Genomic DNA, 18959 nt, shown 5'->3' with positions numbered 1-18959 from the left:
GCTTAGTCTGAAAGAAAGGGGCATATATCCACCAGCATTATTTTTGTTCAAATTTTTTTTTGTGTGTGTTGACAGTGTTCAGTGACCTGTGGAACTGGAATAGCTGAGAGAAGAGTAGAATGCAGGACTGAAAATGGTCAACCCAGTGACTTATGCTTAAAACATCTAAAACCAGATACTCAAAAGAAATGTTATGCTAATAACTGTAAGTAATAGAGTTCAAAATTGTACTTCCTTAGTGCTCTGAGAAATTTTCATTAAAATGTGAAAATTAACTCCAATACCAAGTGACAGCTCTTCAGGGTATGCACTTCTGATGGTCAGTACATGCCATGTGGATTTTTGCTGTGCTCATGTGCTGATTTGTCTTTGAAGGTAAATCGTTTACTACCTGCAAAGAAATCCAAGTCAAAAACAATGTTTCCAAGGATGGTGACTATTACCTTAACATCAAGGGAAGAATAATAAAGGTACTATAAAAATAGGTCCTAACTGCTTTGTCGTTGGCAGTGAGTTTGGACAAAGTTTTGTAAACATCTTTCTCTTTCCCTTAGATACATTGTTCAGGTATGCAGCTGAAGAACCCCAGAGAGTATTTACCACTGGTCAATAGAGAAGACAACTTTTCTGAAGTATATGGCTTTAGGTATGATTTTCCCAGGTGTGCGGCTTTGGGGATGATTTCTCTGAAGTGTGGGGTTTTAGGGATGAGTTGTTTTGGCTTATCTATATATATTTTACAGCCCTTACATAGTTGGCCTCCAGCATAACATTTGAATAACTCACATATGGGATGACCCAAGCCATCAGCTCTCTATGCCTGTTCAATAATAAAGATATATTAACTTATTATCACAGAGAAATTGACTTAAAATGTGAGTGAAGATGGGACAATAGAGAAGGGACAAGTTCCAGACCTGTGTGTATTTCCATGAAAATGAAATTAATTCCAGCAACAAAATTGCAAGAATTACAACCTAACTACCTTTATACAATTTGAAAATGACTTTTTTTCAGGGAGAATTCTGTATGTTAATTGTGATTTTTTTTCTTGTTTGTCTTGCTGACACTATGATATTGGAAAATAGAAGTGGCCTGGTGTGGTGACTCATGCCTTTAATCCCAGCATTTGGGAGACAGAAGTGGGAGGATTGACATGAGTTTGAGGCTACCCTGATACTACATAGTGAATTCCAGGTCAGCCTGGGCTAGAGTGAGACCCTACATCTAAAAACCAAAAAAAAAAAAAAAAAAAGAATAAAAGAGAAGTATACTGTTTTCAGTCCTACTTTCAAAGTTTATCATTAATCCACACTGAGTTCTAATAATATTAAAATTATCATAATGTTCCAGACTGAAAAATCCATATGAATGCCCATTCAATGGAAGTAGGAGGCAAGACTGCGAATGTAAAAATGATTACTTAGCTGCTGGATACACTGTCTTCAACAAAGTAAGAATTGATCTCACTTCCATGCAAGTCAAAAGTAAGTATCGAGTCTCCATTTTGAAATCCTGAAGCCTCCATTTTCCATGAAAAGTCTAGAGGCAAATGTGACAGCCAAGAATAAGGGAATGATGTAACATTGCACAGAATGAGATTGCAAAGGATGCTTTGGAAGCTGTTCCTCTGTTCTGTCTGAGCCTCACTCATAATGCCATGAAGAGACAGTTATATAGACTTGGTGTTTAACAATGTAATGTAAGGGCTGCATTTGCCTGGAAAACTCCAATTTACCATGTTGGTCAAGGCACATGTTGCATCTGGCTTACATGGGTACTGGAGAATAGAACCTGGGTCCTTAAGCTTCACAGATGCATAAAGTGGTGCATGTGTCTGGTGCTTGTTTGCACTGAGTCACTAGAAGCCCTGGCGTGCCCATTCTCCCCTTCCCTCTCTTTCAATCTGTCTCTTTCTCTCTCCCTTTTAAATAAGTAAATAAAATATAAAAAATATTTAAAAAAAGATGTATGTGATTTTCAGAGCAATTTTAACCTGTACTTTTTTGTACTAAACAGCAACATTTTACTTAAAATTTTAAATTAATTGCATAAATATATTGAAAATTATATGAAAACTGTATTATCTGGAAATAAAGATTATAATCTTTTTCCAAAGCTCATGAGTTTTTTCTTATTGTTTTCTAGCCACAGACCTTCTTTTTTCCCAGACAATCTTTGGAAGAGCAGTTCCCTTTGCCACAGCTGGAGACTGCTACAGTGCTGCCAGATGCCCACAGGTAGTTCATTTTTCTGCCTTCCTCTGCTACCCTTATCAGAGATCCTAACAAAGGTAACCACCAGTCTTGAACTTGAACCTCTAAACGTGTGAACCAAAATAAAAACCTTCCTCTTTCAAGAGTAATTTCTTTCGGTATTTTATTGTAAGGATATGAAGCTACTGACATACATCCTCAAAACAGTGACCTATGAAATCTACAGAGTACATTTTAAAAATATATACATTTTATTTATTGTCATGGAGAGAGAGACAAAGAGAGAGAGAGAGAGAGAGAGAGAGGGGGTATGAATGGGTGCACCAGGATCTCTAGCTACTGCAAATGAACCCTAAACACATGTGCCACTTTGTGCATATGGTTTTAACATGGGTACTGGGGAATCAAACCCAAGTTGCTAGGCTTTGCAGACAAGTGCCTTTACCACTGGGCTATGTCTCCAGCATCATTTTCATGATTTTATTTACACTTTTATTCTGTATTTCTAGAGATTGCATCACATAACCTTTTATACCATTTATATAATTTCTAAGGTAGAGCATGCATTTTAGGGGAACAATTTAATACCTGTTTCACTAAGGACTTTTATATACTTCATTGATCAACATCTTTATGAAAATATAGAGAATTATGAGCTAAGTGTATATAACATTGTTGGGCGACTTCATAGCTAATTCAGTACATGAATAAAATATGCTACCCAAAAGATCATAATATATTGATATTTTTGAAGAAAAGCAGTTGCTAGTTTGCCACATCCCTGTTTTCTTGGAGTTTTCCCTTCACAATTCTCATTATATAGCATGCAAGATATGTTTATGTTGGGAATAGAAGACCCTTTATATGTCAGAGAAGACAAATGAAAAGAAAGATTAGCCGGGCGTGGTGGCGCACGCCTTTAATCCCAGCACTCAGGAGGCAGAGGTAGGAGGATCGCCATGAGTTCAAGGCCACCCTGAGACTACAGAGTTAATTCCAGGTCAGCCTGGACCAGAGTGAGACCCTACCTCGAAAAAACCAAAAAAAAAAAGAAAGATTAGAACTGCAGATTGAAGTAAATAAAAAACTACATAAAGTTATATCATATCCAAAGACTCAAATAGAACCTGACAATGGTGTATGAAAGATGCTGGGATGTTTTATTCAATTACTGTGAGTTCAATGAGTCAGAGGATGAAATAACTGATAAGCAACCCAATATAGCCAGACAATTCCAAAATGCAATAGGAAGTCTTTTAGATACATTTTTAGTTTTATTTATTTACTTATTTATTTATCTACTTATTTACTTTTTATTTGGCATACACGGATGTAAGCATCATTCTTTCTGGCATTTTCAAATACAATTTTTTTTTATTGATTCCCATTCCTCTCCTAATCCCAATGCCCTCTCCTTTCCCAATTACAGCTACCCAACTCCCCCTGAGTATCTCCCCCACCCACCCGACCTTCTGTTCTTCATGTTGCTTTTGTTTACAATTATGCCTTTATAGGATTTGTCCCAGCTGCATATCTATCTATCTATCTATCTATCTATCTATCTATCTTTTTTTTTTTTTTTTTTTGGTTTTTCGAGGTAGGGTCTCACTCTGGCCCAGACTGACCTGGAATTCACTATGTAGCCTCAGGGTGGCCTCAAACTCACGGCGATCCTCCTACCTCTGCCTCCTGAGTGCTGGGATTAAAGGCGTGAGCCACCACTCCTGGCTCTATCTATCTATCTATCTATCTATCTATCTATCTATCTATCTTGTAAGATAACAACTGCATATCAGCAAGACTAGGCAGTTTTGGTCTTTCTGAGGGTTGCTTCACTTAATATGATTCCTTTGAGGAAAATGTCACTTTTACCACTGCTGAATATAATTCCATTATGTATAAGTATCACATTTTCATTATCCATGTTGATGGGCACCTAGGCTGGATCGAGTTCTTAGCTATTACAAAGAAAACATGCATATCCATGTTTAAAGAAATATTTACAATTGACCTATATTGTACTCCTTTTGAAATTTCTGCTTGCAAAAGATAACCTTAATCTATCTAGGATAGAATGAGCTGATCAGGAAAAAAGAGAGGTTAACATTTATCACATAAAGAAATTGGAGAAAGTAGTCAGGAGCAGAATGGGTGGTGATAATTAAACTGCTACCATGAAATGGGAATGAAGTCCCATGTGTTACCACAGGAAATATGATGAGGGCAATGGTCAGCTCAATATACAAAAAGCTTATTTTTTCATCAGTGGTTGGATATATTTTTTGTTAAGAACACATTTTTTATGGTTACATTTTGTGTTGGTGCCATCTTTTCCCTCCTCTCTACCCTCATTCCACTGGGGGCCTTCCTCAGGGGAGGTGTTGGTATTCCCCATAAGGATGTGGGTTATGTGTTGTGGGAGCAGCAATCAGGTATTAGGGGGAGGCTATGCATCTCATCATGATGTCCCATCCTATGGTTCTTACAATCTTTCTACCCTGAAAAATTTCTATTCTGCAAAATTTCCTGAACCTTGGTGGGTGTGTTTAAGTCTATTTCTGTGATGAGCTCTTAGGAGGCTCTGGATTTCTGTTTTGATAGATGTTGAATATCTTCAGCATCTACCTTCTTCACCCTGGTGCTGATTGTCAAGCTCACCATGGAAGCAGCACTATTGCTCATCTCCCCAGTTCCTTTGTGGTTTCACCTTGTCCTTGATTGAAATGCGAGGGGTGGCTTATCTCCTCAGGGCTCACTACCTTTTGAAAAAGAAGAACAGATTCTCCAACAGAGAGTGAAGCCTGCATAGGTAAAGTTGGATAAGAGTTGTTGATTTAGGGATATTTTCATGGATGTAGCTTCTCTTTTAGCCAAAGACTAGTGAGAGCTTGACATTGGAGAGCATAATCTTTGTTTCCATAGGATTCTGACCTGGATCCCAGTTCGAGATATATGTTCCTGTATAGTGAGTATCTCTCTTAGCCAATCAGAAAGCCATTGGTCACACATTAAGGCTGTGAGTCACCACTGCACTGGTGTGTACTTCTTGTCAGGATGGTTGTTTCTGAGTAGCTTAGGCCCCTGCTTGCTTACACTGTTGTTGGTCATTTTCCCCTAGTAGCTCATGTAGTGCTTTCCAGCACCAGACAGGCTAACTGTCTGGGGATTGGCTCTCTTCCAGATTCCATCCAGGTCTCTCCATGTTCTGTGTCAGCATCATATGGTGTCTTCATCAATAGGGTCTTATCTGTTACCTCAGGTAAGTAATGAAGTCTTTGCCAGAGCCTATCTTGTTTTGAGGATCCTAGGTTTCTCCAATCAACAGGTCAATGTGTGTAGGACCAATTTCTGGGACTGGGAGTTACAGGTTAAAGCCAAAAGTTTTTAAGGTTAGACTTCATCCCATCATCACCAGGGCCCTTCTTTTCAGATGTTCCCCCTATACTCCTATTGAGGGTTAAATCTTTTAGTCATTCTTCAAGGAGAAAGGTTTTTATGGTTGATTTTAAGTTTAGTTTTGTGTTTATTTCCCCCTAATCTCCCTTTATTTCATCTCAAAGCCTCAAGTTGCCTATCAGGTATGCCAACAACTCAAGCTGATCCAGGTTAGGATCCAGAGAAAACACGGTGTTTGTCTTTCTGTGATGGTGTGTGCTCATTGAGTATTATCTGTTCTAAGACCATCCATTTTCCTTCAAATTTCATTGTATCAGTTTTTATTACTGATGAGTAGAATTCCATTGTATTTATGTATCACAATTTCGTTATCTGTTCAACCAGTGATGGGAACCTGGGTTGGTTCTGGTTCTTATCTATTATGAATTGAGCAGCTATAAATGTTGTTGAGCAAATATCTCTGTAGTGAAGTGTGGAGTATTTAGGGTAAATGATGAGTAAGAGAATAACTGGGTCTGTTGATAGTTCTACATTCTTCTTTTTCCAGGATCTCCATATTGATTGCCTTAGTGGTTGTACAAGTTTGCATTTCTACCAACAATGAATGAGTGGTTCCTCTTTCCTCACATCATTGCCAACATTTGTTATCTTTTGATTTTTTAAATGATTGTCATCCTTACTAGAGTAAAGTGAAATTGCATAGCTGGTTTTTTTTTTTTTTTGCTTTTTTTTAAAAATTAATTTTCTATTCAGCAAATACAGGCAGTTTGGTACCATTATTAGGCTCATCCGTGACCTACCCCTCCCCATTGGCCCTTCCTTGTTGAGGTATATGGGTCATGCATAGCTGTTTTAATCTGCATTTCCCTGATGGTTAGGGATCTTGTACATTTTCTTAAGTATGTGTTAGCTATTTGTATTTCTTCCTCTGAGAACTCCCTATTCAGTTGTTTGATTTTTTTTAATTGTATAATTTTTTGAGTTCTTTGTAGATTCTAGGTATTAGGCTCTGTCAGTGGTATAGCTGGTGAAAATTTTCTCCCATTCTGTAGGGAATATACTGGATCTGCTTCTGATATGTTTGTTTGTGAAAAAGCTTTTTAGCTTCATAATATCCCATGATTGTTTAATTTATTGGACTACTGGGGTATTGTATTGTTCAGGAAGTCCTTTTACATTTCTGTATCATGGAGAGTTCTTATTTTTTCTTCCAGTAATTGAAGAGTTCCAGGTCTTATTTTGAGTTCTTTAATCCACTTGGAATTGATTTTTGTGTGTGGTATCCAATTTTGTGTAGTTATCCAATTTGTCCCACACCATTTGTTGAAGATTCTATCTTTTCTTCAATTTACATGATTGGTACCTTTGTCAAAGACCAAATAGCTATAGTAACTTGGCCTAAGGACCAGGTCTTCAATTCTGTTCCATTGGCTTACATGTCTGTTTTTCTGCCAGCTCCGTACCCTTTTTGTTATTATGGGTTTGTAATACAGCTTTAGATCAGGTGTGGTGCTACCTCCAGCAGCGTTTTGTTGTTGCTGTTGCTTTTTGATCTGAGGCTATGTTTGGATATCTGAGGCCTGGAGTCTTTACATATGATTTTGAGATCACTTTTTCTATCTCTGTGAAGAATAATTCTAGAATTTTTATTGGTATTGCATTAAATTTGTATATTGCTTTTGGTAGAATTTCAATTTCTACAATATTAATTATACCTATCCAGAACCATGGGAGGTCTTTCCAACTTCTCAAGTCCTATTCGTTTTCTTTGTTGAGCTTTTTATGTTTTCATTATATTGGTTTTTCTCTTCATTGGTTAGTGTTATTCCAAGGTATTTATTTATTTATTTATTGTTGCTATTGAAAATGGGACATTCTCGCTAATTTCTTTCTCTATATATTCATCCTTTGCATATAGAAAGGCTACTGCTTTTGTGTGTTGATTTTGTGTCCTGCCAAATTGCTGAAGGAATTAATCACCTTTAGAAGTTTTGAGGTGGAGTCTTTCAGGTCAGTTATTGTGGTGGTTTGATTCATGTGTCCCCCATAAACTTAGGTGTTCTGAATTCTAGGTTCCCAGCTGATAGGCATTTGGGAATTGATGCCTCCTGGAGACAGTGTATTGTTTAGAGTGGGCTTATGGGTATTATAGCCAGTTTCCCCTTGCCAGTGTTTGGCACACTCTCCTGTTGCTATTGTCCAACTTATGTTGGCCAGGGGGTGCTGCCCATCCTCTGCTCATGCCATCGTTTTCTCCTGCCATCATGGAGCTTCTCCTCAAGTTTGTAAGCCAAATAAACTCTCTCCCCCGCCAAAGCTGCTCGTGGTTGGGTGATTTCTGCCAGCAATGTGAACCTGACTACTGGGTCATGTTATATGCAAATAAGGCTAATTAGACATCTTCCTTTCTAATTTGTATTCCTTTTATTTCCTTCCCCTGTCTTATTGCTTGACTTCTAGTACTATGTTGAAGAACAGTCATGAGAGTGAACATCCCTGTCTTATTCCCAATCTCAATGGGAATTCCTTGAGTGTTTCCCCATTAAGTATTATTTGGGGTTTAGGTGTTTTATATATGGCTTTTATTGTGTTGAAATATATACCAGCCATGCCTATTCTTTCCAGTGTTTTGATTATGAAGTAATGTGGTATTTTGTCAAAGGCCTTCTCTGCATCATGGGTCTTGTGATTAAGTTTATTTATTTGGTGAATTACACTGATCAGTTTCTGTATGTTGAAACATTCCTCCATCCCTGAAATGAATCTTCTTTGATCACAGTGGATAATACTTTTGATGTGGTGTTGAATTCAGTTTTCAAGGATTTTTGTTCAAGATCTTTGCATCTAATTTCATCAGGGATATAGGCCTATAATAGTTTTCTTTTCTTATTGTATCTCTGTCTGGTTTGGTATTAGGGTGATGCTAGCTTCATGAAAGGGGTTGTAGAGGATTCCCTCTTCTTTGTGTGAAACAGTTTGAAAAAATATTGTTTTCAGTTCTTCAATGATGGTTTGATAGAATTTGGCTGGGAAGCCATCCAGTCCTGGACTTTTCTTTTAGGGAGGTTTTTGATTACCTTTTCAATCTCAATGGATCGATTGGTTTCTTTATGAGAGTAATCTGCTCTGAATTTAGTTTTGGTAGATGGTATATGTCTAAGAATGTATCAATTTCTTCCAGGTAATCCAATATTGTGGAGTAGAAGTTTTGGAAATATGTTCTGATGATTCTTCTATTCTCAATGATGTCTCTTGTGACCTCTTCCTTTTCATTTCTGATTTTGTTAATTTGAGACTTTTTTTGTTTGATCCAACTGGCCATGGGTTTATCAATCTTGTTTATTTTTTCAAAGACCCAACTCTTTGTTTTATTAATTTTCTTAGTTCTTTTCTTAGTTTCCAATTCATTAATTTCTGCTTTGATCTTGATTATTTTTTTTTTTTCCATCTGGAGTTCTTAGGGTTGGAATCGCCTTTTTTTTTTTTTCAAATTATTTTATTTATTTACTTTAGAGAGAAAGAGAGAATGGGCATGCCAGGGCCTCTAGCCACTTCAAGTGAACACCAGATGCATAGCCAACCATGTACATCTGGCTCATATGGGTTCTGGGTAATTGAATCTGGGTACTTAGGCTTCACAGGCTAAGCTATCTCTCCAGCCCTGGATTTGTCTTATTTTCCAATGCCTTTAGGTAGATGGTTAAGTTATTAATTTGGGATCCCTCCTTCTTTGTTATGAGGACATTTAGCACTGTGAAATTTCCCCATAGGATTGCCTTCATTGTGTCCCCTAAGTTTTGGTATGCTGTGTTTTCATTATCATTCAATTCTAGAAATTTTACAATTACTTCCACAACCTATTTATTAGTTAAAATGTGTTGTTCAAGGCTGGAGAGCTGGCTTAGTAGTTAAGGTGCTTGCCTGCAAAACCTAGACTCATGTTTGATTCTCAATGTTCCATGTAAGCCAGATGTACAGTGATACAAGAATGTAATGTTACACATATGCACAAGGGAGTGCATGTGTCTGAAGGTGATTGCAGTGGCTAGAAGCCCTGCTGTGCCAATTCTCTATCTCTTTCTCTCTCCCCCCCCCCCCCGACACACACACAAGAAGGCCAGTCTTTTGGGTTTGCGTCAAAAAAAAGAGGGTGTTTTTCAGTCTCCAGGATCTGGGGAAATTCCTCATGTATCTCTTGTAAATTTCTAGCTTTAAAGTGTTTTGATCTGATATGATGCAGGAAGTTAGGTCAATTTTCCTGAACTTATGGAGGCATGCTTTATGGCCTTATATATGATTGATTTTGGAGAAGGCTCTGTGGGCTGCTGAGAAGATTGTGTATTCTGTAGAATTGGAGTGGAATGTTCTGTAGATGCCCATTAGGTCCAGTTGATCTATGGTATTCCTTAGTTATATTATTTCCCTGCTGATTTTCTGTTTGAATGATCTATTAATGACAATGGAGTATTGATGTCCCCAACTGTGATAGTGTTTATTTCTGTTTTGTTGTTAAGTATGTTTTGTTTTATAAACTATGGTACACCTGTGTTTGGTGCATATGGATTTATCATTGATGTGTTCATGTTGGATCATTCCCTTGATGAGTAAGAAGTGGCCTTCTTTGTCCTTTTTTGTTTGTTTGTTTGAAGTAAATTTTATCAGATATTCATATGGCAGCACCTTCTTGTTTTTCATTTTCATTTTCTGGGAATATCATTCCTGTCCTTCCACCCTGAGGAGGTGTCTATCTTTAGTGGTAAGGTAGGTTTCTTAAAGACAGCAGGTAGAAAGGTCCATTTTTCTAATCCACTTGTTAACTTGTGTCTTTTGTTGTTGTTTATTTATCTATTTATGTATTTATTTATTTATTTGAGAGCAAAAGACAGAAAGAGGGAGAAAAAGAGAGAGAAAGAAAGAGAGAGAGGAGAGTGGTCACATCAGGGCTTCTAGCCACTGCAAAGGAACTCCAGATGCATGTGCCCCCTTGTGCATCTGGCTAACGTGGGTCCTGGGGAATCGAGCCTTGAACCAGGGTCCTTAGGCTTCACAGGCAAGTGCCTAACCACTATGCAATCTCTCCAGCCCTAACTTGTGTCTTTTGATGGGTGAGTTAAGACTGTTAATATTTAAGGCAGTAACTGTGAAGTTTGATTTAATCCCTGTAATGATGGGGTGCTTGATAGGATTTGGTCTTTTTAGGGTTTTGAGCCTGTTCTAGTTTTGGTTATGGTGATCTTCTACTTGTAGGCTTTTGAGGTTGGTTGTTTGACTCTTCTTTATGAAGTATTCCCAGAAGAATTCTCTGTAGGTTTGGGTTTGTGTTCATATAATCACAGAGCTCACCTTTCACCATCTATTATAAAGAATGATTTCAGTGGATACAGTAGTTGGGGTTGGAAGCCATAATTTTTTAGACTTTGAAGTGTTCCACTCTAGGCTTTTTCTGGATTTTAGGGTTTCTATTGAGAAATCTGAGGTAATTCTGATGGAATTGCCTTTGTATGTAGTAACTTGTTTCTCTTTTCCTGCATTTTAGCACACTTTGTTTTCATTGTTAAGAGTTTTAACTATGATGTGCCTTGGAGAGTTTCTTCTTTGGTCCTGTCTGGTGTTTTGAGAGCTTCTTGTATGTATATGGGCCTCTCTTTTGCAATACTGGGAAAATTTTGTTCAACAGTTTTGTTGAGTATGTTCCTTGTGCCTCTTAGCTGGATTTCTTCCACTTCTCGTATATCCATGATATGGATGTTTGTTTGTTTTAGGCTATCCTACAGTTTTCTCATATTCTGTTCACCTGATTATTTGAACTTAGCAACATTATTGGACTTGCAATCAGTTTCTTCTGTCTTGTTTTCCAGCTTAGAAGTTGTGTCCTCTACATGAGTGACTCTGTTGTGAGGGCTTCTAGAGAGGTTCTTTTTAAAGCTTTATTTGATTTTTGCCTTCTGCTCTGTCCTTTTTGTTTTTGTCTATCTCTTGTGTGGTAAGATTTCATTTTGAGGTCTGATTTTCTTGAGGCTTCCTGAAATTCACTCTTGCATTTGATCATGCCTTCATTCATGTCAGCTGTTTATTGAGATCCTCTATTTGTTGACTCATCTTCAATTTTTTTTATTTCTGTTTTGAAGCCTCTCTCATTATCTTAAATAAAGCTAAGCCTAGTGTCAAAAGCTGTGTGCTCTAAGAGATGATTGTGCTCAATTTCATTTATACAATTGTTGGAATTTGATGAAGGGTTCCAGTTCAGCAATTTGCTTGATCAAAGTCACATACCTTGTTGTGCTTTCATTTTGGGATTCAATTTCTGTTTTCTCTATGTTTTCACTGGAGGATTCCATTGTGGGACTAGGCATTTTTGGTGAAGATCTCTCAACATTCTGATTTTTGCTGTTTTTTTTTTTTTTTTCATTGTGGTCTAACCATATAGTGGCATAAAGAGGAAGCAATTATTTGTCCTTGAAGGATCTTCAGTGAGTGTTCTGTGTTAAGTATGAACTGAATTGGAGTAGGATGGGGTTATAACCACAGATGCACAGATTGTGGAGGTTGCAAATGTGTCAGGGACTGGGATGTGGGGAACTGGGAGCTCAGGCCCACTCTCTATACTGCATGCACTAGTCAGCACAGGGGAACCAGAGATTGGAGAACCAGAAACCAGGAAGCTGAGGGGCCAGGAGCAAAAGACCAGCTCCCACAGTAGCCCATGTATCCTCTAGCTCTGGGGAACAGGAAGTTGGGGACTCAGGGTCCAGTTAATCAGGAATTCAGAGCAAAAGGCCTGCTTCTACAGCATGCAGGCAGGGCCCAGGCCAGCCCAAGACAGCAGCAGAGGTACTGCACTGGGAGTAGGGAGCTGGGAAGTGGGAATGAACCCAGAGCTCTGGCCTACTCATTCTTCCTGTGTACCCTCCAGGGAGCCAGGGGCCAGTCAATCAGGAGGCTGGAGCAAAAGGTCTGCTTCCCCAGCATGGATGTGGGGTGCAGGCCACCCCAAGCCAGCAGCCCCAAAAGCTTTTTTCTGAGGCAGGGTCTCTTTCTAGCCCAGGCTGACCTGGAATTCACTATGTGGTCTCAGGCTAGCCGCAAACTCAGAAAACCTCCTACCTCTGCCTCCCTAGTGCTGGAATTAAAGGCATGCACCAATATGCCAGGCCATAACAAGTTTTTTGGCAGGGAATTTTGTCCAGTGGAGGATCTCAAATCTTGGACTCTAAAAAATAATGAATTTTACCTACATCTTATAATCTGATCTGTCCAGCAATCTTAATGAGTTCATTTATTAGTGAAAAGGTTTTTAGTAGATTTCTTAGGATTTAATAGACATATGATGATGTCATCTATGAATAAAAATGCATCTTTTTCTTAATTGGATAACTTTCATTTTTTATCTTGTCTCATTGACCTGAGTACGTCTTCATTCCACTGTACTGTTGACTAGAAGAATGGAAATCTTTATGCTGTTATTTTAGACAAAAAGCATTCAGTCTTTCCTCATTATGTTAGCTTAAGTGTTTTGTAGATTATCTATGTGCAAGTTGAGTATGTACCCTTCTACTTACAGCTTTAGAGCTGTTATCACAGTGAATGTTGGGCTTTTCCAAATGGTTCTTCTCTATCTGCTAAGATGATACTATGGTTATTGCCCATTATTGCATTGATAGACTATATTGTATTGACTGAACTTTGTTATTGGAAGAAACTTACTTTCCTATGATTTAGTACCACTTAGCCAAGGTATATAATTATCTTTATATGTTTCCATATCTGATTAGCTAACACTTGATTGAGAATTTTTCATTTACATTGTAAGAAATTTGTTCTATCATTTTGTTCCCTTATTATGTCTTTGTTTCATTTCAGTGTGAAAATAGTACTCCACAGAATAAATTGGGCAGTGTTTGTTTCTCTTTGACTTTTAGAAAAGAGTTTGTACAGAATCTACTCTTTCAATCTTTAACAAAATTCTCTAGCAAACTCACCTGACTCTGGAGCTTTCTTTGTGAAGTTTGTTTTATTTACTAATTCAACCTCTCCATTCATTGTGTATCTATTTAGATTTACTAGATAAGTTCAATTTTAGTAGTTTTAATCTCTTTATGAACTTGTCCATTTCATGTAATGGGTTTTAATGCATTCATTGTTCAAGTCATTTCATGATGACTCTTCCTATCTCTGTAAGACCAGAAGTCATGTCCAGTCCTGAGTTTAGTTATTTTAATAATTTGGGTTTCTCTCTCTCTCTCCCTCTCTTTCTCTGGCTTTGATGGATCAAGTTGTAGCTTTGTCAGTTTGCTGCTTTTTAGATTTGTTGTTTTTTTCTCAGTTCTTTATTTCACTAATTTTCACTCCATTATTTCTTATCTTGTTTGCCTAGATTTGATTTGCACTTTTTCAAGAGTCTTAAAAAATTATTAAGTTGATTTTTTTCTTTAAATATATACATTTATAACTATGAATTTTATTCTAAGTACTTGTTTTGCTGTATCTGAGGGTGTCTTGTACAATCCACATTTAATGTTATTTATCTTAAAAGTATTTTCTATTATCACTTATGTTGTTTCCTTTGAACACTGACTATTTAAGAATGTGGTATTTAATTTCCCAGTATTTGTAAATTTCTCAATTTTTCTTCTATGAGTGATTTCTACTTTCTATATATTAAGTGTATGTGTTTTTCTCACTATGATGAATACCTGAGAAAAATAACGAAGTTTGTTTTTTTAAAAATATTTATTTATTTATTTACTTGAGGCACAGCAATCCTCCTCTTCCACCTTTTGAGAGAGTTTGGTTGGAATTATCCATGCATCCACCACTTTGTGTCAAGATTTACATGGGTGCTAGGGATCAAACTCAGGTCAGCAGGCTTATGAAGCAACTGCCTTTAACCACCGATCCCTCTCCCCAGCCAAGAGAAGTTTTCTTTTGCTCAAATTTTAGAGGTTAGACCATGGTTAGTTGGCTCCATAGTTCTTAGGATTTGGTGAAGCAGAACTTCATGGTTATATGTAGTGGTGCAGAGCACTATCATGGTGCCTGAAAACGGAGAGAAAATATCTGGGGATATGATGAACCCATTAGATGCACACCCACTGTGACCTACTTCATCTAATTCACTCTACCTCCTAATAGCCTATTCAGCTACAAACTTATCAAACGATAGTATATTGATGAAGTACTTCTTTCATGATCCAATTATGTATCAATGTGTCATCAGCTGGGAACCAACCCTTCAGCAACCAGCATTTGAGGACATCTTATATCCAAACCATAACAAGTAAATTATATAACTAGGTGCATGTTGGTTTATACAATTGTTTTTAAAAAGAGAAGTAAAGAACTACAGAATTATAGTAACATTAATAATTATCCACAGATTTGCCTTTAGCATTATGACTTTTTAAAAAAATATGTTTTTTTATTTATTTGAGAGTGACAGGCAATACAGAGAGAGAAAGAGGCAGATAGACAGAGAGAATGGGCATGCCAGGGCCTCCAACCACTGCAATGAACTCCAGATGTATGTGCCACCTTGTGCATCTGTCTAACATGAGTCCTCAGGAATCAAACTTGGGTCCCTTGGCTTTGCAGGCAAGTGCCTTAACCTTTAAGCCATCTCTCCAGCCTTTCTTTCAGCTTTTAAACATAGTCATTTTTGACTTCAACATTCTTTTAGTTGTTTTCTGTGGTCTTTGCTCAAACTGGCACCTGATCCCACTCAGGCAGTTCTTGTTCACGTGTCCCCTTCTGCTATTTTTCAAGTTTCGTTGCTAATTATTTTGTTGCTAAAACTCAACGTTTTACAATAAAATACTTTAGCAATTGTGATCTTCAGGGACTTGTTTATGCTGTTACAGCATGCTTGCCTATTTATGTGGTCTTAGTTGGTCTGTCTTGGTGAACTCTACTTCCCCTGTCATGTGACATTGACATCGTTGATGCTGCATCTCAAAGAAGCAGCCTTAAATTTATAAAGAGATCTTGATTTTCTCCTTCCCAAGAGGTGAAAGTAGTGTCAGCTGGACTTACTGTAGTTTTCCTTCTTGTGCTCCTCATTAAGTTTCTGGCTAGTCTGCCTCTATTGATATTGTTCTCATCTTTTGTTGTTCCAGCTGTTTAATGATTATATCTCTTTTCTTTCAATGATACCAGGGGACACTAATTACTCCATAATTGAATCCCAGTAAAATAAAGCTGGGTAGTTTTATGTGTCAATGACTAAGATCTGGAAAGACTTTAAGGAGTGGGATCTTTATCCCTGGTTCTCTCTGTGAAGGTTCAATCTTATTCCATTGTTTCTTTCATTCATGCTGATCTTGAGCACAGTACTGAAATCTTCCTTTCAATAAGCTTGAACTTCCCTGTGTCTATTTTTAATAATCTCAGTAACCCTAAGAAAAGCTATGCAACCTACTGTTTTTGTAACATAGGTATTCCTTAAGAACCTTCTCTGTGCAAATATGATGGGTCTGAGGGCAGACAGAGGCTTGCCCCTCAGAGTAACACTCTGTCTACAGTGTTCTGAGTCATTGTGGATCACTGGTCTGTTGACTTGCCCCTTATCGCTATGAGATACCTCTTATCAGTTATTTTTAGGTGGGAATGATTGGTGCCTAATTTCTTCACCTGCAATACCTGGGGAGGATCTTCTGTTCTGAACAGGGATTGCACATTGGAAAGGAGCATCCACATATGAACACTCATGCCTGTAGTAAAACTACTCAGTGCAGAGCTGCCTAGAATGAGAAATGTGGGTGGACCATCCCAGCCAGGAGAAGATATAACTGTAGCAAGGAGCTGGGAAGATTTGGCACTCTGTCCTCTTTAGTGCACTGGCCATGACTAGAACTCTCAGCTCACCAAGATAGAAGAAGGAAGAGAGAGCAGGCCTGGTTCAAATGCCACAACTTCCACTGTTATTGCCTCTATTGGATAGATACACCATAATAAGTGTTTTTATGCTTGCTGTATAATTTCACAATAGATTTTTAGAGATTTTAGATAGGGTTTATACTTTTCACCAGTTGTTGCTAGAGAGAGGACCCATGGGCTCTTCAAATGGCCATTCCACAAGTCCTTCCCTTCTTGACTTTTTTTTTCCATTTATACTACTGGGGATGGAACTTAGGACCTTGATCATGCTGGTCAAGTATTGTATATGAGCCACACCTGTCCCAGAGCTCCAGTAAAGCAATGTCTGTGTTTATGTATGGTGATCTTCTATGTATTCTATGTATTTTTGAAAGAATATAAGTGTACAGAGGAACCCATTAGTCTTATTCAGTTTTTGCAGCTGGCTAGCCCTACTCAGCCCATGCTTCTACTACCCAGGTCCTTCTCTGCTCTTAGGTAATCAATAGCTACCTCCCTTGTGCATCATGAGAGCCTTTGACTCCTCCATTTCCCTTCTTGCTATGAGTTCCAACCTGGGTGGTGAACCCAGGAGAATCACTCTTGGGAGGCAGTTTCCATGAACAGCTCTCGGTTCATTGTCAGGTTAATGGGTTTATAAGCAGTTGAGGGTCCTAAGGGGACTGGATGTATAAGGTTGCTTGCTGATTCCTAATTAGCATATGGGGACATTCGCTCCAGCACATGGGCAATGGCAGGGAGTGGGGGCTGTGCAAAGGTGCTGGCTGATACCATATAAGGAGTTTCCTAGGCAACTGGACAAAGGCCACAGGGTTATGGGCAAAGTCTAAGGCTTATGTGAATGTCCAGGTATCCTGTGCTTGAAGAGGAAGTGGCCTTACTTCCTGCAGATCTCAGTCTGAGATTTTGTTCGGGGTCCAGGCTCACTGCTACCCCACCAAGAATGGGAGGAGTATCCTGGCTCACTGCAACCTGGGAGAATGGAGGAAGGAGCATCCCTGCTGGTCTGTCCCAGAGACAGGATTGGTGGTTCAGGCTGCTGCGGCTCCTCCATAACCTTGGACCTTCATGTCAGGCAGCCTAGGTTTGCTTTAACCTAGGGCCCTGCCTATGTCCTACACCTCCCAACTTGTGCTTTCCCTGTTGAGCACCCCTCATCTCTGAAACCTTGTGCTGTCTCTTAATACATTGTTCCAAATTAAAAATGTATGACCTAAAACTCTCAATATTGTAAATACTGTTTTTCATGATATATAGGTTCCCTTTGTTGATGACACTTCAATTTTGACTTTCTTAGATCAAGATTATTCATTCTCCAATGGCCAATCTATTTCAGGAATGATCAGCTTTCTCCAGCAACTTTTCCTCTTTTAAGCCTTGCCTTTTGGCCATCTATTTGTTTTTCTTTTTCATTTTCAAGGTAGAGTCTCACTCAAGCCCAGGCTGACCTGAAATTCACTCTGTATTCTCAGGGTGGCCTCAAACTCATGGTGATCCTCCTATCTGTGTCTCCCGAGTGCTGGGATTAAAGGTGTCTGCCACCACGCCAGGCTGGCCATCTATTCAAATTGCCAGAGATAAGTATGTAGATATGTGAACAGATTGGTAACACAAGACCTCGCAGATGTTACTATGGAAAGGTCAGCAAGTCCTGTACAGCTGGTATTCATCATTTCATGGTGAACTGAATAAGCACTGTTCAAAGAGATTATCAGAAAAGTTCACAGGAGATTGGTATACAAAGAAATCATGTAATTATCTACTAGAATGAAAATAAATCAAAATGAAAAATTCTTTTCATATTATTAGTGATATGAAATATTTTAGCAAAAAGCCAACTAATGCAAGCGTTTCTCAATGACCACAGAATCAGAATTAAGTGTTTTTATACAATCAGGCTTCTAAATGATTACTTAGACATTTCTATTTCTTTATTTCAATTTTGTGTAATCCTACTTCCCTAAATAATCTTAAGAAAACTATGTAGCTGGAAAGTGTAATGCCAGTTTATAGTTGGACAGACACACTCTGTGCCAACAGCCTCTTCAAGACCCTTAAGATAGTCAAATGCAGCCTGGCAATGTGAAGCTCCCCTGACATCCAGTGATGCCTCCCTCGCCAGCTTTGATGCTTGTCTGGAATGAAGAGCCCTGCTTTAGTCAGATGTTACTGCATGCCATCCAAAGGAGCTGTGCTCATCCATATTCAGTCTATATTTATCTGCCTGAGACTATTGTTACAAAAGATATAAACTGCCCAGTGTTTCTGGAGCTATTCTGTCAAATATAGAAACCAGATTCTGTGGAAAGTTACACAACATTTGGATGAATACCCTCCAGATGTTTGATGTCACAGAAAGACCATATTCTGTTGCTTGACATTCAGCAAAATCACATTCTCTTTGTTTGCCTATGACCAGGCACAGCAGGACACAAATGCACAAGAGAATAGACACATATGGTGTTCCTTAGGGAA

General features: G+C 38.3%; 1 protein-coding gene across 2 annotated transcripts in view; it reads left to right on the top strand.

The window, feature by feature from the left end:
• The window catches only part of Adamts20 (ADAM metallopeptidase with thrombospondin type 1 motif 20), a 175948-nt gene that overhangs the window by 146408 nt on the left and 10581 nt on the right, over positions 1-18959 (top strand). For both annotated transcript variants that reach the window (XM_004668531.2, XM_004668532.2), the window contains exons 33-37: positions 76-205; positions 376-470; positions 555-646; positions 1354-1487; positions 2149-2240. In XM_004668531.2, coding sequence (XP_004668588.2) covers positions 76-205; positions 376-470; positions 555-646; positions 1354-1487; positions 2149-2240 — 543 coding nt within the window. The remainder of the gene's footprint in view (positions 1-75; positions 206-375; positions 471-554; positions 647-1353; positions 1488-2148; positions 2241-18959) is intronic.

Source organism: Jaculus jaculus, chromosome 6 (genome assembly GCF_020740685.1).
Source record: "Jaculus jaculus isolate mJacJac1 chromosome 6, mJacJac1.mat.Y.cur, whole genome shotgun sequence".
Lineage (NCBI taxonomy): Eukaryota > Metazoa > Chordata > Mammalia > Rodentia > Dipodidae > Jaculus > Jaculus jaculus.
This window is presented reverse-complemented; position numbering and strand designations above follow the sequence as displayed.